Source organism: Molossus molossus, unplaced genomic scaffold (assembly GCF_014108415.1).
Source record: "Molossus molossus isolate mMolMol1 unplaced genomic scaffold, mMolMol1.p scaffold_m16_p_4, whole genome shotgun sequence".
In the NCBI taxonomy this organism is placed as follows: Eukaryota; Metazoa; Chordata; class Mammalia; order Chiroptera; family Molossidae; genus Molossus; species Molossus molossus.
The window spans coordinates 14,856,057-14,879,040 of record NW_023425377.1 but is presented as its reverse complement, the minus strand read 5'-3'; the positions used below and the strand labels follow the sequence as shown (position 1 = coordinate 14,879,040).

The 22,984-nt window shown below is 50.9% G+C and overlaps 1 protein-coding gene across 1 annotated transcript; it reads right to left on the bottom strand.

Moving 5' to 3' along the window:
• Nucleotides 1-913: 913 nt before the first annotated feature.
• On the bottom strand, nucleotides 914-21,895 carry C1QTNF2 (C1q and TNF related 2). Its single transcript, XM_036241115.1, has 3 exons — nucleotides 21,852-21,895; nucleotides 5,938-6,190; nucleotides 914-1,690 (listed from the first exon to the last, which is right to left on the bottom strand). Exons 2-3 carry the CDS (start codon nucleotides 6,179-6,181, stop codon nucleotides 1,077-1,079), a joined length of 858 nt encoding a protein of 285 aa, XP_036097008.1. The 5' UTR covers nucleotides 6,182-6,190; nucleotides 21,852-21,895; the 3' UTR covers nucleotides 914-1,076.
• Nucleotides 21,896-22,984: the final 1,089 nt, after the last annotated feature.

Below are 22,984 nucleotides of genomic sequence, written 5' to 3'. Positions count from 1 at the left end.
GCTCACCCTTGCCTCCAGACAAGCTCTCTTGAGCGGAATGAACTCCGCCACAGCCTGTGAGGTTCTGAATAATCTTCCAGCCCCTCACCTCATGCCTCCTGGCTCTTTGTCACTTCCCTCCATCCCTCTGGCCTTTGGTCAGTTCCTCAGCTCTGCCAAGCTCTCTCCAAAGTCAAGGCCTTTACACTTGCAGCTCCTGCCAGGAAATCCCCTCCCCCAGCCCTCCAAATGGCTCTCTCCTGCTTCAATGCTCAGCTTAAAAATTAACCTCTTCCCTGCCCAGCGGGCCTGTGTGGCTCAGTGTGTTGAGTGTCATCCACGGAATGAGGGGTCTGGGTTTGATTCCTGGTCAGGGCACATGCCCGGGTTTCGGGCTTGATCCCCAGTAGGGGGCGTGCAAGAGGCAGCTGATCGATGTTTCTATCTCTCCTTTCCTCTCTCTCTCAAAAACCAAAACATATTTTTTTTAAAAAATTAACCTCTTCCGGGTACTGATTTGCAAGGGACTTAGAGAGCCTTGGGTAGTTGAGGGGCGGGGATGTTCCGTTGCTAATCTACACCAAGGTTACAAAGTGTGTACTGTGTAACAATTCACTGAGCTGTCCATTGAAGACATGCTGACTTGACTGCATATCAGTAAACCTACAAAGGTGGGATGCAAAACAAATTTCCACCTCTTCCCTGTCTCCTGTTATTCTGTTACTCTTGACCACTGCATGTGCGTCTCCATCTTGCCACCTTATTACAGTATTTGTTTGTTTATTTGTAAAGTGTATCTCCCACTAGGATGTAAGCCCATGAGGCCAGATCCTCCGTCTGTCTAGTTCACTGCGGTGCCTTCCAGAGTGTAGCATGGTGCCTGTCACACACTAGGTACGAAAACAAACATTAGTGACTGGATAAATGGGAGGATGAATAAAAAGCTTGGATTTAATGATGGAGAAACGGGGGCAGAGGAGGTGAGCCTGAGTCCAAAGGCCCCCGACTCCCAGCCCCAGCGGACAGTTTAGGGGTCTTGCTCTGTAAGCACAAGTCCAGGAGCGTGGCCTGTCCCTGGAGACCCAGTGCCAGCCTGTCTACACCTCGTTGGGGTCGTTCTGGTCGGCGTAGATGAGAAAGCCCGTGAAGAGGCTGTCGGTCCAGTAAGGGTCGTAGAAGAGCCCATTCTGCTCGGAGTAGAAGATCTGCAGCCAGACCTCATCGCCCTGCTTGAGAGCCAGGATGGTGGAGCCCGAGGCCACGTCGTGGTTGCCCGTGTTGGCGTCGAAGGTCCGGATGCGGTACTGGCCATTGTGCACCAGGCCGATGGCCAGGTGCTTGTTGGCCAGCGTGATGTCGTAGGTGAAGTAGTAGATCCCGGGCACGCTGCAGACGAACTTGCCGCTGGATGCGTTGTAGTGACCGCCCTCGTTCATCAGGATCTTGTCGAACTTGATGGGCAGCCGTTCCCGTGGGTAGCTCTTGGTCACCGCCACCGAGAAGGCTGACTTGGCCTGGCCACTGCCACAGCTGCAGGGGCCGGGCAGGCCCGGCTCCCCCTTCTTGCCCTTGGGCCCCTTCTTGCCCGGTATGCCGTGCTTCCCTGGGGCACCACTCACACCTTTGGGACCTCGAGGGCCAGCCTGCCCAATGGCCCCAGCTTTGCCCTTTGGTCCTGGCTTTCCCCGGTTTCCTGTCCGGCCAGGTGGACCTGGAAGACAGAGCAGCTGGTGTCATAAGGGGCCCTCAGAGAACTGGGCAGAGGCTGTGGGCCTGGGCTTTCCGTCTTTGGAGCACAGGCCTCTGGGAAATGGGAAGGACAGGAGGGCTTTGGAGCCACCTGGAAATGCGTGCGAACCCTAGTCGTGCAACCTGGAGCATGTGTCCCCGTCCTGTCTGGATCCAGGCATGGTGACACCTACCTTCCAGAAGCACTGCGCAGCAGGGCAAAAAAAAAAAAAGTAACAATCCACAGCCTTTCCTTTTCCTGCCTTCTGAGGAAGAGTCTGGTTTGTCTGCCAGAACAATCCTTCCACGGGCTATGCTGATCATGGGTTGACAAGAGAATTGGAAGAAGCCTCTTGACCTCAAAACATTGATCTGAGTGAAACCCCTGCCTAGTGCCCAGATCCCTGCCCACACGTGCAAGGATGTTTAGGGCAGCGTTGCTTACAACAGCAAACACTAGAAACAACTAACTGCCCATCCAGGGGGAAATGATTGAAAAATGATGATCCATCCACAATGTGCAATTCTAGGCAGGGTTATTTTTGTGTGTTGGCTGGTTTTTCTTTTTTTTTTTAATCCTCACCCGAGGATATTTTTCCATTTTTTGTACAGATAGAGTGGGAGGGAGAGAGAGGAAGGAGAGAGAGAGAGAAACATCAACGTGAAGGGACACATCGAGTGGCTGCCACCCGCACGACCAACCAGGGCCGGGGACAAACTGCAACTGAAGTACGTGCCCTTAGCGGGAACCGAACCCGGGTCTCTCCGGACCGCAGGCCGACGCTCTAACCACTGAGCCAAACTGGCCAGGGCGGCTGGTTTTTCTTTATTGGTTTTAGAGAGAGAGGACGGTAGAGGGAGAGAGATAGAAACATCGATGAGAGAGAACATCAAATGGCGCCTCCTGCATGCCCCCCACTGGGGATCAGGCCCACAACCTGGGCATGTGCCCTGACTGGGAATCGAACTGGCGACCTCTTAGTGCATGGGTCGACGCTCAACCACTGAGCCACTCCAGCCGGGCTATGCAGGCATTTTTAAAAATGAGGCAGACTTGTGTGCACTATATGAGCACTTCTCTAACATATCCTGGTAAGAGGAAACAGAAGGTGGCAGAACTGTTATTTTGTTCAAAGGAAACCACAACGCTGTTTCTGTGCTCATGTAGGTGCACAGAAGAGTGTCTGCCCTGCCGTAAGCACACACGGAACACACTCGGCCAACCCTGCGAGCATTTCCTGTGGAACACCTCATTTTTAATGCCCACATTCGATAAAATGTGCATTTCTCTCAATGTAACATTTTTGGCCAATGATTATATGGAAAACATTTATATTCATGTCCCATAAACTCAATACAACATTTTAAACATATTACGGATAAAGACTTGAGCCGCATCCACACACAATTGTACAACTGGTGCCATTGGGGGACCGGCAGACTTGTACAGGTGTTTGGAAAAGCCTGTTGAATGCCAACTGCGGAGCCTGCTTCTGGAGGCTGTTGGTGCTAAGAAACATTCCAGCGTCACTGCACACAAGGCAGCTCTTTGTGAACCACCACATAAATGGGGCGATCAGAAAGTAATGTAGGCAGCCCTAGCCGGGTTGGCTCAGCGGTTGGAACATCGGCCTGTGGACTAGAGAGTCCAGAGTTCGGTTCCTGCTAGGGGCATATACAAAAAAAAAAAAAAAAGAAAGTAATGTAGGCATTTTACACCCCAACAAGACACTTCGCTTCTTATATGTATATATGGAGGCATTGTGCTGTTTCAGCATTTTGAGCTAATGTGTAATGCATTGAAATTTTCCGTATTTTGAGGAAGTGAAGTAGATTCCCTCGTAGTATTTTCTCACTGAACATCTAACTTTCAGGAACGCATTGCTTACACTGAGTGCCCGGCAGTGCCTGGTATTGTTATACACTAGGTGAGTACGTAGAACAGGCCAGGAAATGTACACGTGACCAGTTGTCAGTGTCTACCTCTGGAGGGTGAGGGGAGGGTAAGAAGGGGTAGGTATTAAGGAGGACTCTTGCTTTATGTGTGTTGTTTGAATTTATCACAATGGGAATGTGTTTGTGGATTGTTTATGTAAGGTGGTCGGAGAGTCACCTGTGCACTGAAGGGTTGCAGGTTCGATTCCCAGTCAGGACACTTGCTGGGGTTTCCAGGTTGATCCCCAGGAGGGGGCATGCAGGAGGCAGCCAATGTTTCTCTCCCTCTCTCCCTTTCTCTCTCTTAAAATCTTTAAAATAAATCAATAAAGAAAAGGAAAACTAAAACTAAGAAAAGTCACAAAGCTGTTCCTTAAAAAAAAAAGAAAACAAGCAAGAGGTGGAAGAAGAGGAGGAGTAAAGAGAGTCCTTTCGGCCCTGGCCGGTTTGGCTCAGCCGTTGGAGCCTCGGCCCATGGACCAGAGAGTCCTGGCTTCGGTTCCCGCTAAGGGCACGTACCTTGGTTGCAGTTTGTCCCCGGATTGGGGTCGTGTGGGTGGCAGCCACTCGATGTGTCTCTCTCACATCGATGTTTTTCTCCCTCTCCCTCCCATTCTATCTGAAGATTAAAGCAAAAAACAAACAAACAAAATGATAAAGAGAGTCTTTTTGGATTTAAGGTTTTGGGGGGTGACAAATATGGAAGCTCATTGGGAAGTTTCTACCACTTATTATGTGATGTGCTTCCAAACAAATTTCAGGAAAAGCTGACCACTTTTCAAGACCTTTCTGGAGATGGGTTTACACACGTCTGTCGGGGGCAGGTGGTTGGTGGTTGTCCTGTACCATGACTGGTCCCAGCGTGACCCGGCTTTGTCTGGGTTACACATGTTGGGGCTCCCACCTCTCAACCTTGGTGTGTTGGATTCATTCTCGGCGAATATCTAACACATGGCAGGAGAGATAGCCAAAAGCAGCCCAAGCCTACATCCTCAGAGCTCTTGATCAAGAGGGAAAAGTCAAAAGCAGAAAGACCTTTCTTCTCCAAGGATTCCCAGGGTGACAGTCAGGAGAAACTCCAGCTGGCCCTGTGTGAAGCCCATGTCCAGACCCAAACCCACCACTGTGGTCAGGAAATGGGATAACGCTTTGTCAATGTTAAAATGCCATACAAATAAAAGTTATGATTTCCCTACTGCTTAAAATACACATTTTGGAGTGCTGCTGACCCTGGAGGGTTTGTGGTTACAGGGGTGCCAGTTCAGAGATAGAAGGACAGTCAAGGCCGCAAGGGCCTGTAGCCAGCATCCAGTGCGTTTGCTGGCTGCCTGGTGCCCTTTCCTTCGGGGAGCTGCCCAGCACTACTCCGTGGTCCCAGTGAGGCTGTCGCCTACAGTGACCAACAGCCCTCACCACCCAATCACGCACCAGGGGAGGGCAGAAGACCCAGTTCTAGCAAATGGTACTACCTCACGTCCATGGCCAAAAGCATGGGTCCAGGATGCACACGTCATCACGGAGGATCAGTCATCCTGAGATGTGCTCTATGATTCAAACCATGAAGAGGAAGGCTTGAGCCCACCAGTGGCCATTTCAGAACTCCTAGCCTTTGTGAGAACAAAACCAACACACAGAGAAGCAGAGCCTTGACAACAATATTTCAGTGCCTGGATCAAGCCGTTCCTGAAGCTTAACTTTTGGACTTCTCAGTTGCATGAGCCAATAGATTCCATTTGGGGCTATAACATGGGTTTCTACCACTTGCCACCAAAAGAGGTCTGAATAGTATTTCAGGGAACTTGCCCAAGGTGACTAAGCAAATCAATGGTGCAGCTGGGGGATGAACACAACATTTGAGGAGTTTTGTTTGTTTGTTTTCATCCTCACTCAAGGACATTTTTTTGATATTTTGTTCAGATAGAGTAGATGGGGGAGAGAGAGAGAGAGAGAAACATTGACATGAAAGAGACACATCCAGTGGTTGCCACCCACACGACCCAACCAGGGCCGGGGACAAACTGCAACCAAGGTACGTGCCCTTAGCGGGAACCGAACCCAGGTCTCTCTGGACCACAGGCCAACGCTCTAACCACTGAGCCAAACTGGCCAGGGCCAAACACAACATTGAATACAACATTTAATTTCTTTCAGAATACACTGCTCTGTTTTTTGAAGACACTAATTTGGTCAATAATGAGATGGCATTAATACTAGCTTTCATAACTTCACAAACCCCCTCTGTGCCAGGTGCTGTCAACCCCAGGTGGGAACAGGGGCAGGCACTGGGCCTCTTACCTTCCTCTCCGCTGTCCCCCCGGTCCCCATCCTGGCCGTCCTGGCCATCTTTGCCAGGAAAGCCCATCCTTCCCACCATTCCGGAGGGCCCTGGGACTCCTGGGGGGCCGGGTGGGCCCTGGGGGCCAGGTAGGCTGCAGACAAGTTGAGGGGAGCCCTTCTGGGAATCCTTGTGGGCGAAGGCACCCAGCAGAGGGTCGGCCGCACAAGGGAGTGCACAGGCCAGGAGCACCCAGGGGATCATGGTGGTCACCTGTGGGAGGCAAGAGAGCTGTGAGTGGGTGAGTCCCGCCACTGAGCTGACTGGTGGTCAGTCCGAAAGGCATCCAGGGGAGGAGGAGGAGGCAGCTGGGAGACTCAGTATATCTGTCTCCTGCTCTCTCTTATGTCACATATGAGTAGCTAGACAATGTCATCATATCCTTAGCATATATAATGAGCTGAGTCGTGGGCCCAGCATATATACTTTGGAGGGTTCTTGGGGTACAGCACTTATCATTATACCACTGTCCTCTGGAGTAGCAGGACTTATGACCCAGTGATCCATGGTTTCATTCAAATATGTGGCACAAATGGAAAGCGACAAGGGCGACACTTCGAATTGTCGGTGATGATCTGCACTAGGCTGCGTCTCCCAGGGCGCAGGTGAGGAGGGGTGAGGCTTCAGTGCTGAGTAACGGGGCCCCAACCCTGAGCGGGCCACGGTAGCACCTCCTCTGCCAAGTGCTTCCTGGTGCGGGCTCGTGCTCAGAGCTTTCCATCATCACTGAGCCCGCACACATCCCGACGCAGGAGGGGCAGGTGGGGAAACGAAGGCCCAGAGCAGTTCACGACATGCCTAAGTCATGCAATTAGCAGGAGGCAGGGCTGGGGTGTGAACCAGGCCAGGTAGATCCAGAGCATCTGCCCTCCTGTCCCAGGCTACACTGTGTGCACCTCCCCCCCATTTTCTAAGTTAGAAATATCAATTGAAATAATACACTCACAATGTATATCAAGTTAAATAGTTTTATAAGGCTTATAATGAAAAACTGTGATCTTAAACCCACCCTTATCTCCAAACCCCGCCCACTCCAAACTTCATTGGCTAGTTCTCCTGGTATTTACTTCCATCAAAAGATAATATGCCACCCGGCCAGTGTGGCTCAGTGGTTGAGCATCGACTCATGACCCAAGAGGTCACCAGTTCAATTCCCAGTCAGGGCACATGCCAGGTTGTGGGCTCGATCCCCAGTGCAGGACATGTAGGGGTGGCCAGTTGATGTTCTCTCTCATCGATGTTTCTATCTCTCTCTACCTCTCCCTCCTCTCTCTCTAAAATCAATAAAGAAAAAAAATTTTAAAAAAGATAATGTGCCTACTCTGATTCTTTTGATCAATTTTAGACACTATGTTTTGAACCCTACTATAAAACATGAGGATTCAGCCCTCTTTCAACACTCTAGGCTCCTATTTCCCTGGTGTAGTTCAAATGTAACTTTTGACTTAATCAAAAAGTATTGCTTACTGCTAAGCTAAGCACTGTACGATACTTCTACTGCCTGTATGCACATACTTTTCTTACTGGAGATAGTCATAATTTTATTCTTTCATTTGCTTAGTTCTCTATGTTATAATTTTCTACATTATCAAATACATCAGATAACTGATAGTTCCATTTATTTCCCTGAAGGTGGTAAGTCCTGGAACATTCTCCTGTTCTAGTCCTTAGACAGTGCTCACCCCAGGGGTACCTTTATAATCAGCGTAGCCTCTCTTTGCTCTCTCCTGTGTTCTACGTCCTCTCTTACAAATCCTGTGTCTTTCTCTTTGTAAAAACTATTATTTTTTATTTCCTCCTGTTGGTGGCACAAATCCTGTAATAGCTCCCTGGAAAAGGCGTGTGGAAAGTAAATTTTTTTTGGAGATTCTGCAAATCTCAATATGTCTTCATTTGACACTGTCCTTAAGGCTGGTGGCCTTACTGTTGATAGTACCAGCTATCAACAAATTGGCTCAGTCACTTTGCAAAAAATAGCCTTTCTCCAAAGAAGGTGACCAGAGGGGGGACATTCCAGATCTGGCTTCCTGCCACGGGATGAGTTCCAAAGTGGTAATTTGTTTTGTGATTTTAAGTAAGCCCTTTTCCCTCTCTGGGCCTCGGTTTCCTCACCTGAACAATAAGGGGTCGGTTCCCACACACAAGCGCGTACCATCGGACTCTCCTGGGGGCTTGTTCAAAGCCAGATTGCTGGGCCCCACCCCCAGAGTTGACGACGGACTTGGATTTGCCTTATTGAGTATCTGAGCGCTGCTGCTGGTGCTGCTCCAGGAACTCACTTTGAGAACCACTAGCCTAGATGGTCTCCAGGGTTCCCTCCCTTCTGCTGCTGAGCTTTGTACAGTCCAATCTCCTCTCTCTGCAGATGCAAGGCCTTGCTGGTGTCGCTGGTTCTTGCACAGCCTTTGGCTCTGGTGCCGGAGCAGGGCGGGGACAGCGCTCAGGCCGTGGCCCCTGCAGCTGGCACTTCCCTCCTGGCTCTTCCCCCTCTGCTGCACGCCCCTCTCTGCCCTGGCCCTGGAGCCGGCCAGACCCCTGCATGCTGGCTGACCGCACCTCTCTTCCTCGCCCCTCAGAATCCTTGGCCCCGGGAACAGAGGAATGGGAGGGAAAAGCAGGCCCCTCTGACCAGGGAGAGGAGGCGGCCCAGCTCTGCACTAACCTGGGGCTTGGGACCTGTTCCAGTTTCAGCTCCCATGCGCATCGACAGTGGGACTTTGGGCAAATCACTTTCCTTTTCTGAATCTTAGCCGGTTTCTCTAGGTAAGTGTCATAGAGGTGCCCCTGGCCAGGGAGAGGCGATTCAGTACCAGATAGTGCTCTAAATAACATTACATACTATAGTAGAGTAAGTTGTTTTCTTTCCAGTTTCTTCTATCCTGATTACGTGCAGAACGAACAGTTCTGGTTTGGTGACAGGGTAACCCCCTCCCCCCGCCCCATAGCCCTTTTAAACAAAGGGCACTGTCTGTAACAGTGCGCACCCATTCTTTTTTTTAATCCTCACCCGAGGACATTTTTTCCATTTTTTGTTCAGATAGAGTGGGAGGGAGAGAGAGAGAGAAACATCGAAGTGAAAGGGTCACACCCACACGACTCAACCAGGGCCGGGGACAAACTGCAACCGAGGTACGTGCCCTTAGCGGGAACCGAACCCGGGTCTCTCTGGACCGCAGGCTGACACTCTAACCGCTGAGCCAAACTGGCCAGGGCATGCGCACCCATTCCTAAGGAATCTTGGTCTAGCCCCCACAAGGCCTGCAGACCCTGGAGACCCCTGGACAGGAACGCGGGGCCCTGTGGCAGAGCCTCTGCTGAGATGCAAGGACGTGCAGACAGACGTGGACAGAGGCCCGCGTGAGCTCTGGGTACCTAGTCCCTGGGGGATGATGCAAAGACAGATGTAGTGGGTGAGTGAGTGTAAGAGGGTTCAAACCAAACTTTCTGCCTGGGCCCCAGGGCAGGAGAGGCTGCATTCTAGACTAAGGGGTCAGGCCAAAGTGAAGAGTGGACAAAGAACGGCTTGAGAGCTCATTGCATGACTCCTGGCACTGGTTAGATCAAGACTTTTAAAATGTGACCCCTCCTCTCCCCCAACCACAGAGACGGGTAGGAAGACTGAACATGCACCTGAGGCCAGGCCTGCAGTGAGAAAGGGAGACTGGGTGGGAAGGGAGAGAGCTCACGGCTTCCGATGGGAAGGGACCAACTGCCCTGCCTTCCTGCCCTTCTCTCTCTCTCTCTCTCTCTCTCTCTCTCTCTCTCTCTCTCTCTCTCGTCTCTCTCGGAGATGGAGAGCACCGGGCATTCCACAGCAGGAGCTGCCTGGGCAGAGGGATGCTGACAGGTGAGGCGGCGGTGATGATCGTGCAGGGTCCGCCCCAGAACACCAGAAGTCAAAGGTGAGGCCCGGCCTTGGCGGAGACAGGAAAGTGTGTGAGGCCGGCTTCAGGGCCATTCAGTGATGGGGTACAATATGGGAACCCCAAGGAGCCAGCTTCAATAGCAGCCAGGCCCAGAGAGGCAGAGAATCTAGTTCCTGTCCCCGGCAGGAAATGTGTCAGACCCTCCTGCTGTCTGTCCCTTTACCTCTCCTTTCAGCCTGGAAAGAGGTGAGGAAGGGGGCTGATGGCTCTGCCAGCCTCTCACCTCTGTGGGCGGGGAGACTCACTTTTAAATGAAGATCGAAGAGCAGATTACCTGGGAGTGGATGACCAGGGGGAGGGAGCTCCCTCACTGGCTGAATTATAAAGGGAGAGGGAAGCAAAACCAAAGCGGCAGTTGGATGTGCCTGGTGTGGGCTGCTCACCGTGGGTGGCATCAGCGAGCCTAGAGGCAGACGGGGCAAATGTGGTGGAAGTGTTACATGCATGATGTGCTTTTGGAAAACGGTGCCCTAGATACTCCCCAGGCCCCAGGATCTCCATCTCTTCCCGTGCTGACTTGCTGAGAGTCTGGGGAAATGGGGCGGGTGACTTGTGAGCTGCGATGCATCTGGGCTCCCAGAAGAGGAACGGAATTGTTCAGGCAGATCGGGAGGGGGAGGGAGGAAGAGGCAGGTGAGAGTCCAGGGAACAGCTGGATGAAGACAGGCAGGGGGGAGCCCTGGGCTTGTTAGCGATCCCCTGTCTCTCTGACCTCGACTCTCAGCCACACATGCTGGGCAAGAGGAGGGCCTGCCATCCAGGTCTGCCAGCACCAGCCTTCTTACTGCAGGGACAGCGCTCGGTGACGGTGGCCAGGCAGGCCCAGTGTCAGGGCGGAGGAGCAGGGTTCTGGAACACGCAGGAAGCAAGGGATTTCTCGGAGCTGGAGCCCGGAGGTTCCCGCAGCCTGAGCCAGGAACTGTTTTGGAAATAAAGGCGGGGTGACTAGATTCTGGTTCCAAACCTAGAGGGAGGGAGAGGACAGTCTCCCTGGCCCCAGGGCACCTCCAAGAAAAACAAGGCTACAAATAGCCCAGCTCCCTGCCTCTGCGCTCACCCGCCCCCACCCTCCGGGTCTGGCCCCCTAGTCTACTCTCCATACCAAAGTAGTGAGAAAAACTGGGGGTGGGGTACCATGGCCCCTAGTAATCCAAACAGGTTAACGCTTCCAAGGTCTTTCAAAATTTTTTTTCTTTATTGATTTTAGAGAGAGAGGAAGGGAGAGGGAGAGAGATAGAAACATTGATGAGAAAGAATGTCGACTGGCCACCTCCTGCATGCCCCCCACTGGGGATCTGGCCCACAACCTGGGCATGTGCCCTGACAGGGAATCGAACTGGCAACCTCTTGGTGCATGGGTTGACGCTCAACCACTGAGCCACACCGGCAGGGCCCAAAGTCTTTTAAATAAATTCAAAATCACAAACTTGGGGAGGGCCCCAAGGTATGGTCTTGTCCAACCTCTTCAGTTACAGACAGGGAAACTGAGACAGGCAAACTGACTTTGCTGTACACCTACAATGTCCCAGGCACTGTGTGAGTTCTTCACCTGAATTCTTTTATTTGAAGTTTGCAATAAATCCTACGAAGATGGAAAACTTATTTTTCCATTTTTCAGAGGGAGAAACCGAGGCTCTATGAAGTCAAATGATTTTCCCAAAGTCACACAGTTGGAGCAGTGGGGACAGCATCCGAATCCACGTAGGAGGGGCTCTGAAGACCACGCTCCATCCACTGTGCCTTGCTCCCTTCTGGTATTTCCCCCCCTGTTTTATAGAGGAGGAAACCGAAGCTCAGAGAGGCTAGTGTGCTCATGTTCACACAACTAGTTCATGGCAGAAGTTATATTTGAACTTGGTTTTGGCTGACCCTGATGCTCAGTGCTTTCCATTATGTCAGTCTGTGTTTGATTGTTCCTCCTAAATGTCCCAAAGTACAGAAGAGACCTTGAAGTGTGTGGCAAAGCTACACAGAACAATAGAGATTTCTTTGATATATTGTATGTTGTCATTTCACACACACACACACACACACACACACACACACAGGACACACAATTTAGAAAATGTAAGTGATGATTTTTCCTCCCTGAGGGTACTTGAGTCAGTGGATGCTTGAAGAGAACCTCCTGCTCTTTGAGAGGCCTGCACTTGGCTTAGCCAAGCGGATAGGGGGTGGGGGTGGAGTGTTAACAGGTATTTCCCTGAACCCAAAGACCAGGGCGCACAGAACACACCCAGAGGCTCGTTCCTTGCTGGGACCTGGCTAGAGCCTCCTTCTTCATCTCTCGTTCCCCCCACACGCACTCCAAGCCCCAACTGGAGGGGTCCTTTAAAAGCACAGCTCAGCCAGGTCACTTCCTGGATGATCCTCCTCCACTGGCTGTGGGCTGCAAATGGCAAACATCAGAACCTCTGACGATGTGGCACAAGGCCCTAAATGACCCAGCGCCCTACCCTACCCCCACCCCAGCTCCTCCCCGCCTCTCACCACTCCGCCAGACACCCCTTCATCTTCAGACCAGCTCCATTCTGCTCCTCTTTCTGAAACCCAGGGCCCCACCTTTGGCAGGCTGGCTCTTTCTCCTGTTTCAGCTTAAATGTCACTTCTTCCAAGGCCTCCCTGACTCTCGCTGAGTCCGCAGCTCGTTGCTGAGTCTCTCCAGCCTGCAAGCTCACCTTGTTCACCGTCTTCGCAGCTTACCTGCTTCCTGTTGCCTCTCCCTCCCGTGTGCCTCCCGTTACACGGAAGCCCATTAGGAGCGGGATGCTGCTAACCTGCTACATCCCTGGGGCTTAAAACATTCTTGCACACAGTGAGTGCTCAAGATACTTGCTTGATTAATGAGTATTTGAGACCCAGAGTCTGCCCTCAAGAACATCCACAGCGAGGGGAAGACAAGGTGCCCTGGCCGGTTTGGCTCAGCGGTTACAGAGGTTAGAGCCTGGGTTGCAGGTTTGATCCCCAGCCCGGTGGGGAGGTGGGGATCGTGCGGGAGGCAACCAATGGATGTGTCTCTCTCACATAGACATTCTCTCTCCCCCAACCCCCTTCATTCTATCTAAAAATAAATGGAAAAATATTCTCGGGAGAAACAACAACAACAAAAAAGGGAAAACACGGCAGTGGCCTAATCCACACTTTTACATGTTTTCTCCTTTCCCATGTTCTTCTAACCCAAACCAGATCTAATCCCTCTTTCCTTTGACCTCCTACAGCACAGGGCTGGCATCCCGACTCCAGGAAGGGGGTGTGCAGAATATTTTACATAGAGCAGGTGCTCCGTAAATATCTGTTCAACTGATCACAGACAAACAAAAGTATTGGCCCTTCCTCACCTTTTAGAAATTAGCTTAGGCCCTGGCCAGTGTGGCTCATTGGTTGGGCGTCATCGGTGCACCAAAAGGTCACCAGCTCCACACCCTGTCAGGGCACATACCCAGGTTGTGGGCTCGATTCCAGGAAGGGGGTGTGCAGGAGGCGGCTGCCAATCAATGTTACACTCTCACATTTCTCTCTCTCTAAAAACACCAATTTAAAAAATCTTGTTATTTATTTTAGAGAAAGAGGAAGGGAGACGGAGAGAGAGCTAGAAACATTGATGAGAGAGAACATCGATTGGCTGCCTCCTGCACTACCCTCACTGGGGATTGGGCCCACAACCTGGGCGTGCGCCGACTGGGAATCGAACCTGTGACCTCTTGATGCATGGATGGATGCTTAACCACTGAGCCACACCGGCTGGGCCAATTAAAAAAATCTTTAAAAATGATCTTAGTTTCTAAATTGTCCTTTCCGGTGTGAGCTGCAGAGGGGAGGCTGCAAGACGTTCTTCCCACGAAGGGAAGGCAAGGTCCAAAGGCTAAACCCTAAATACAGAATCATGAGGTGCTAAACTTGGATGAAGTTCTTCAGTCTGGTTTTAATTTGCCCAGTCCCTTAACTCCTCTCTCAGTTAAGTAGCTAATGATTCATAAATACACATGTTGTAGCGAAAGGGCCCCAGCCTGAACTGTCAGGGAAGGAGCCTTCCTTCTCCCTCTGCCCCCTCCCCCCAGGACACCACCCGCCACCCAGTTCCTTCCCAAGGGCCCTCTACCCAGACTGTGATGTGAGAAGGGCCAGAAGTGGGGACATCTGCCTCTCGCTGACTCTACCCGAATATGGTCTGCTAGCAGAAACTCCGAGGACACGTGTCTGGGCCTTGAGCAAGGCTGCTAGGCCCGAGTGCTGAATAAGCTCACCGTGGAGATCAGAGGATCTAACCTATACGCAAATAAATTTGACCTATTGGTTATTGGGCCATGGCACATGGATAGGCAGGGGTGGTGCTTAACTCAGTGATTAAGAGACATGAGAAACCCAGCCACTAAGTGTCCTCAACTACCCAATAGCAATAATAGTATACCTACCTCCTGGAGTTTGTGTAGGAATAATGAGACAATGTCTTCAAAGCTTCTGCCCAGTGTGTGACACAGAAAAAGCTCAGCAATTAGAGAGAACTCTGCCTGAAATGCCCCCTGATGCTAATTTCCTCCATCCAAAGCCTTCAACTGGCAGTCGGCCTCATCCTTCAGGTCTGGGGTCTAATAACCTCTCCTCAGAGTCCTGCCCAGCACAGGATCTAAACTAGCCCGCCCACCCTGCTCATTTGCTCAGACCACCCCGTCTTCCTTTCAAAGCACCGCTCAAACGGATTATGTGTTTCTTTGTTTCAGCTGTCCGCGTCTTTGTCCAGAGTGCACCGCCCAGGGGAGCAGAGGCCCCGCCCATCTCGCCCTGTTTGCCCAGCGCAGCGCCCACCCCAGAGCACACAGTAAGTGCTCAACCATAGCTATTCCAGCCTGAACGAAATGGTCACTAATTATACACGAGCAACAGAATCAGAATGGGTTCCATAAACGTGTGGACGACAAAGCCGCACGTGGCTGCGGAGGGAAACCGAGTGAGATGACTGGACCTGGATTCGGAAGCCTGGGCCCCTGTCCTAGCTCCGTCACTTACTGGCCATGTGACTGCAGGACAGTCATCTCTTACCAACAAAGTGGAGATAGTAACGTTTACCGTCTCTGCCCTGACAGGGCCGTTCTGAGAAGCCAGCAAGGTAAGGATAGATGTTGAAAGCAAAACGTGATACAAAAGTGAGAGCCTTGTTCAACATTGTAACTGCCTCCCACTGCGGCTGAGCTAAGAGCACACAGCGCTGACCTCATACTAGGGCCCCGGACTATTTCACGCGGAAGCCTCGTTCTGGGTGGGGGGAGACACCTGAATCTGACCCAACTGGACACATCTGCCAGTGGTTGGAGTTAAAACGGACGGGCTGGTGGTCGGAAGGGGGCAGGGCCCGACTGCAGATGAAATGCTCTAAAACCTGGCTTTAATGGGAGTGCAAATTCTATAATGAGAAACACCCCACCCCCTCCCTGAATTCCAGGAAGCAAATTGGAAACAGCCCTCCCCGGCTCCTCTGAAGAGCTGAGACGCCACTGGAGAGGCGAGGGGCTGGCCACAGCGACTCACACAGTGCACGTCCCTGGTCCCCTTTCCCGGGACCTCCAGATCCGTGCCCATTTGGACTCCAGCATCCAGAGTCAGCATACAGATCATTAAAAGTCATGGGGCCACTTTGTCAGAAGGCCCCAGAAAATATCTGATCGGTTTTCTCTCTTTCCACCCCCTATTTCTTTCTTGCTTTTTAATTTTTTTTTTTTTTAGCAGATACACAATCTCTTTAAAAATATTTTTTTTCTTTATTGATTTTAGAGAGAGAGGAAATTAGAGGGAGAGATAGAAGCATCGATGAGAGAGTATCGATTGGCCGCCTCCTGCGTGCCCCGCACTGGGGATCAGGCCCACCGGGAATCCAACCTGTGACCTCTCGGTGCATGGGTCGACGCTCAACCACTGAGCCACACCGGCCAGACTAATTTTTTATTTTTTTTATTTATTTATTTTTTATCCTCACCCGAGGACATTTTTCCATTTTTTTGTTCAGATAGAGCGGGAGGGAGAGAGAGAGAAACATCAATGTGAAGGGACACATCGAGTGGCTGCCACCCGCACGACCAACCAGGGCCGGGGACAAACTGCAACCGAGGTACGTGCCCTTAGCGGGAACCGAACCCGGGTCTCTTTGTACCGCAGGCCGACGCTCCAACCGCTGAGCCAAACCGGCCAGGGCCTAATTTTTTATTTTTAAAGAAAGGCAGACTGCCACTTGCAGTGCCTCGTTTGGATGTGTCTGGAGTCTTGGAAACTTGACTACCCTACGTTCTCCTAGAAGGACCTTGAGAGCTTGTTTGGAGGTTCTAGCAGGGAGCGCAGCTACTCCTATACCAGTGACTGAAGACCAGTCCTCTCCTGGGTGGGGGGGAGGTCATCCTCTTTGACAGACAGACTAAGCCAAAGCCTGCAGCTTCGGGAGGGACGCACATGGCTCGGTGAGGCAGGGGGAGCACCCGCCTAGCAGCCAGATCAGCCGAATCAACCCTGGTGCTCAAGGGGGTGGCCCTCACACCTCCCACCCCCTATTTCTGGCTCAGTCTAGAAAAAGAGGTCTAAGGACAAACCATGAGCTAGTGAGGTCTCAAATCCTTAGAAACCGGCAAATGTGGCATGCGATGCGGTACACAGGGAGCCCACCCCTTTGGGCCCCCGGCTGCTTCATGTCGGACTTCAGCTTCCTGTGCAGTGAGGTCCAGGGTTAAACTGGGGGTGGCTGAGGCAGAAACATCAAGCTTCGGGCCTGCCCAGCACTGCAGTGAGCGAGAAGAATGAAGCTGATGTGCCAGATGTGAGGCAGGGAAGGAGGCTGGAAGGTGCTCAGAGCCTGGATTCGGCTTCTCCTGAGGGCCAGCCTCCAGGCGGCAGACCCCCTGGCTGGGGACTGTGCTTGAACAGTGCTGTCCAGCAGGCATATGACATGAGGCCCGTGTTATTTTAAATGGTCTTATTGCTGCCTGGCCCGTGTGGCTCAGCGGTTGAACGCTGACCCCTGCACCAGGAGGTCGCTGGCTCGTTTCCCAGTCAGGGCACATCCCAGATTGTGGGCCCAATCCCCAGTGGGGGGCATACAGGAGGCAGCTAATTAATGTTCTCTTTCATCAATGTTTCCATCTCCCCCTTCTTCTCTCTCTCAAACAATGAAGAAAAGAAAATTTTTTTAATAAAATAAATGGTCTTATTGCTACATTGAAAAGGTTTTTTAAAAAAAGCAAGGGGCGCCCTGAACGGTTTGGCTCAGCGGTTGGAGCATCGGCCTGTGGACCAGAGAGTCCTGGGTTCAGTTTCCGCTAAGGGCACGTACCAGAAAAGAAAAAAAAAAAAAAAAAAGCAAGAGGCAAAATTAATTTTAATAATATATGTTGGTTAGACTACTATATCTCAAACATCATCATTTCAACATGTGATCAATGTAAAAATTATTAATGAGGTATTTCACATTCTTTTTTTTTTTTCAATCTTTACCCAGGATATCTTTCCATTTATCTTCAGATAGAGTAGGAAGGGGAAAGCGAGAGAGTGAGAGAGCAAGGGAGAGAGAGAGAGAGAGAGAGAGAGAGAGAGAGAGAGAAACAGAGAAACATCAATGTGATAGAGCCACATCGACTGGTTGCCTCCCATCATGACCTCACCAGGACTGGGGACGAACCGCAACTGAGGTACATGCCCAGCTCTTTGGTCCGTGGGCTGACACTCTAACCGCTGAGCCAAATTGGCCAGAATGAGGTATTTCACATTTTTAAATTGGCAGTAAGTCTTAGAAACCTGGTGTGCAGCACCTTAATTCAGACTGGCTACGTTTCAAGTGCTCGACCACCACAGGGCAGCTACTGCATTAACTCTAAGCATAATTGATGGGGTTGAAATCCCACAAACTAGCTGTGGGACCTTTTACAAATTACTTACCCTCTTTCCCTCAGCCTCGCCCTCTCCAAAATGGGCACGACAGTAACAACGCCTGCCTTAGAAGGTTGTTACGAGGGTACAATGCTCCTAGAATAAGGTGTGCCATGATAAGAGGTATAAAAGCATTATCTATTATTATTTCATTACTTCTCGTCCTTCTAAAAATCAAGCAAGATAATGGATGTTGGAAGTAAAACCTGAAACAAAAATTCAGACCTTGTTTAAAATTGCAATTGTCACCAACTGCAGTTGAACTCATGAAAAAGCAGTCCTGACCTCCTTCCATGGGTCCTGTCGTGTTTCAGGTGGAGGTCCCTGTAGTCTTAGACTAAATTCTCCATTTCCCCTTAGGCTAGTTTAAATTGTGTTTCTGTCCGTTGCTACCAAAAGAACGTCCTAGGGAGGCTTGGCTTCGTTCCTGCCCAGCCATTCCGTGCTGAGGGAAGTCGTGGGGGTCCCTGCCTTGGCGCCATACACCTATGAGCCACCTGGCATGACCATGATCCATAATACAGGTGAATAATAAAGACAGGTAATGGATGGATAGTGCTTAGCCCTCTAAGTGACAGAAGGCCAGTGGGACATCATGCGTGCTGGTGCATGGCACCATGGCTTGGCAACAATGCTCAATCAACCGTGTCACTTATTTTCACTGTCTCTGAAGCCAGACACTGGAATGAAAAGATGTGGGTGCCACTCTGACAGGGCACATGGTCTGGTTATAATGAGGATCCAGCCTGGCATACCTGTGTGACCAGGAGAGAAAGTAAGCCTTGCTCCTCCTTTCTCTTTGTAACAGGCTCTCTCTCACAGGGCAGCCAGGGCCACGCTGAAGGCAGGGAAAGTTGATTTGGGGGCTAGGTGATTCCCTGGAATGGCATAGAGGGGCCATGCTTGAAGATTTGGGAACCGAGGGAGAGGAACAAAGTCTGAACTCTGAAGGACTGGGGAGAAAAGGCTAGGTTTTCCTTGCCTTCCCTGGGCTTGCTGGTCTCCATGGAGTCACTTCTGGTCAGGTCGTGGCAACACTTTCGAAATAACTCTCAAGATCTGACATAAGACTGGCCTTCAAAGTGCACAGAGCTGCTCTGGTGGTTCAGACGTGGCTAGGAATCATTTTCTAGCTATTCGACCTCTGTTAAGTTATTGCTGAGCCTTAGTTTCCTTGTCTGTAAAATGGGAGAAAACAATACTGTATGGTCATAATAGAATAATTTGAATTTGAAGTGGTCTAAGCATACTTATGATTTCACTTTATGTGTGCAAGTTCATCAAGAACCTTGCAAGGCAGCATTGTAAATTGCAAACTGTGTCTATGCTGTAGCCACGTGACAGCCCTATTCTAATTGGTAAAGAGAAATACTGCCATCCTTCTTTTGGCAGGTGAGTTTTGGATTATATCAGTTTGAATTATATGAAGTCTTTACAAATGTCTCCCTGAGTAGTTTGATTGTATCTCCTTTATCTCCTTTATAGATTAATTATGAATATTAAATGAGATAATGCAGTAACCAGCCCACAGGACACACTCAGTAATGGCAGTGTTATTCTGATATAATCATAATATGTGAGAACAAGGAGAGATATGATGGGAGAAGGTTAAAACGCACAGCTCTGGTTGGCATATGAGTTTGCAACCCCTGATCTAGAGGAAAAAGGGATTCTCTGTGTATGTGTTCTCTGCAAAAGTTGTGTATTCTTGTTTCAAAGCCTTGATGTTCATTTTTCCTTTAATCTCCCCACAGTTCTAAGAGGCTGACACTATTATCCCCATATGGCAAAAGAGAAAACAGAGTTCCAAAAAATGAAGTCATTTTTCCTAGGTCAAAGCTGGATGGAACCCAGACCTGCTGACTCAGGGCCCAGGGCTCATGACCCTCTACCGTGGCCCCTCTTCTTGGGCACAGAACACATGAACATATAAACCTTACCAGGGCAGCTCTGTAAATAAGCCATTTACAGAAATCCACAAATCCAAGGGAGAACTCTTTCCTTGAAAAAAGATTCAGCATAGCCCTGGCCGGTTTGGCTCAGCGGTTAGAGCGTCGGCCTGCGGTCCCAAGAGACCCGGGTTCGGTTCCCGCTAAGGGCATGTACCTCGGTTGCAGTTTGTCCCCGGCCCTGGTTGGTCGTGCGGGAGGCAGCCACTCGATGTGTCCCTTCACGTCGATGTTTCTCTCTCTCTCTCCCTCTCTCTCCCTCCCACTCTATCTGAACAAAAAATGTCCTCAGGTGAGGATAAAAAAAAAAAAAAAAAGATTCAGCATAGAATTCCTTTAAAAAATACACGTAGACTAGAACTTGATGAACAGACATGAATTTTTTTACAGGAGTTCATCACGTGGAGGCAAAGCCAGGAGGGCAGGCCTTTGACCTGAGGAGGCGTGTGGGAAGCTGTGAGTGTATTCACTCCGCTACCCCACGGGGAACATTTGGGAGTAGAAAGCGCCAGAGACTGGGATGGTGGAGAAGAAGGTCTGCTCATCTGTGTCCACTCAGCAGATGAGGACGAGAGAAGGAAGGATGGAAGGATTTGCGAAGAAAGAAGTAACTTCTTGGGGAATTTGCTGACTATTTGATGGAGGCAGAGTAGCTTCAAACATGACCCCAGACTTGTGAAAGAAACTTTGATTCACTCGTACGATGGCACACTAAGACCCCGTCATAAGAACAAAGTCGATCCGTACATGCAGATATGGAAAGATGGTCAAGATACACACAGTGAAAAAGGCAAGTTGCAGCATGGAGTGTAAAGTATAACTGTCTCTGAGTTTAAAAAAGACAGATGCAAATATATATATTTGAAATTGCTGAAAGGACATAACATCTTGTTAGAGGGGTTACCTTTCAGAATTGGGCGGTGTATGGCTTTTCCTTTCCACGTTCTACCTTTTGAAGTGTCTAAATTTCTTAGATGAATATTGTTAGTTTTATGTCATTCAAACAAAAGGTAACCCCAACGCTGAAGGATTAGAAGGCAGGAGAGATTGGTGTCCCTGCTAGGGGCCGGGGAGAAGTCGGACATCTGGGAAGAAGCAGAGTGTGTGGCGCATGATTTGTGTTAGAACAAAGGGAGTAGTGACGTTCTGAAAGTGTGCAGCCTCTGACGAGCTGGCCGTTGAAAGTGGGCCTAATGGATATAATGACCAGATAACTGAATAAGAAGAAGGAGAACTGTGTAGACGATGGGGGTGGGGGGTGGGGGGACACGTTGTTGTTGCTATTGGTTCAGCATGGCAGGGACACAGGGTCCCTGGGAGATTCTTGAGGGGCTCTGGGCAGGAGAGTTTTGTTGTAGAAGAACAGAGGGCCACCCTGAGGTCGGGCAAGCACTCACAGTGTTAGGAGAGAGGCCTGGGTTGGGAGGCCGCTGGGGCCGCTGCTGAGAGAACCAGCCCTGGAATAGGCGGTGGGGATGGAGAAATAAGAAGCAAGTTTGAGGGAGGAGGAAAAGTGACGGGAATTGTGAAGAATTGGATGCCAATCTCAGCTTGCTGGCTAGTCCCTTTGAGCTCAGTTTGCCCGCCTGTGGAATGTATTTCATTAAACAAATGCTGTGGAGACTAAATGAGATAATGCACTTGCTAAATGTTAACTAGGATTGTTAGATCGGGTATTGAACTCAGACCCACCGGGGTTCAAATCCCTTTACCGCCAGTTACTAGGTGTTCAACCCTGAGCTAGTCGTTAACATCCCTGAGCCTGCTTCCTCTGGTGCACAGGCGGACAAGCTGTTGTCATGGAAATGAAACAGCACAGCAGAGGGCTGGCGGGGCCCGGCACAAAACAGGCGCTCAGCAGGCGGTAGAGCTGTAGCTGTCAACAGGTAACCCCCAGCCCTGGCCTGGCCCACAGTAAGCGCTCAGTAAGCGGTAATCCGTGTTAAACATAATTCCGAAGGCAGAGGTCCAGCGGTGGGAATCCGCGGGCTGCCCGGCCTGCAAAGGCGGGGAGCGCGCAGTCCAGCCCCCCCACCCCGCCCAGCACCGTAGCCTCCCGCCCTCCCGCACTTCCCGGGGCTGCCCGAGGACACTCACCCTCGCTGCCGCCCGCCGTCCGGGAGCGTCCGGAGCGACGAAGCTGTCGGCTCGCTGGCGTCCCGCCTCCCGCGGCGACAGCAGCCGTCCCGGCGCCCGCCCCGGGCATACTTTTCCCATCCCGTCACCGCGGGAGCGCCTTCCCCCGGGTCACGTGGGCCGGCCCGCGGCACCGCGCGCTCCCTTCCCAGCCGGCTTGGAAAAACCTTACAGCGCTGGGGGCAACTTGGTGTGTCCATGCATCTCTCCGTGTGCAGAACCTGTCAGTGTACCTGGCGGTTTACGTGCATGAAAGTGATTGCTACCCAGGCGTTTGCAAGGGTGTGGGTACGTGTGCGTGTGTCTGTTGCTTGCATGTGAGCGTTCATGTCACTGTGGATCTGAGGGTGTGTGGGAGCATGACAGCGTACTGCAGAGTACATTTCCCTGTGTACTGAATGTGCATGTACTTGAGAAGAATCGCCAGTGTGCACGCGCAGGGTTAGGTAGTGCATGTGCGCAAACATGCGTCAGGGCTCATGTATGCATGTGTCCATGCACATGTTCACTGTTGCAGCTTGTTGTGCAACTGGAGCATACACAGTAGTGCATTGGGTGCCTGTTTAACTGTGTGTGTGTATGGACAACCGCATATCAGTATGTATGTGCATGATGTCTGTGGGCACCTGTTTGTGCAGTGGCTCATTCTGTGGGTTTATATGTATGCGTGCCTTGGTGTGGATTTTGTCCAGATGTGCCTGTGAGCATGCATAATAGTGGGGACAGGTGCCCCTGCATTGCAGCCCTCATCTCCCTGCTCCCCAGAAGATAAGGCTTTACTGGCCTCACCAACTCTCTGGCCCAGCCTGCTGGAGTGTCCCAGCTCCCAGAAAATGCAGAGGAACACTGTTTAGGTAACAAGTAGACTCCAGGGGAAAGAAGGTCATGAGAGGCCTGGCTTTTGCTTGTCCCTCTTCTTTCCACTGCTGTCTTCCACTAGCTTCCGGTATTTCACTGGGCTGCCAGAGCATCTGGTTAACAGATGGTCTGTGAGCCAAGGTTTACAGTGCTTTAGTGCAGGTATGCATTCGAACTCTAATGCTGGTTCCACCACCTTAGACAAGTCAGTTACTTCACAGATGGTGTTTGATTTT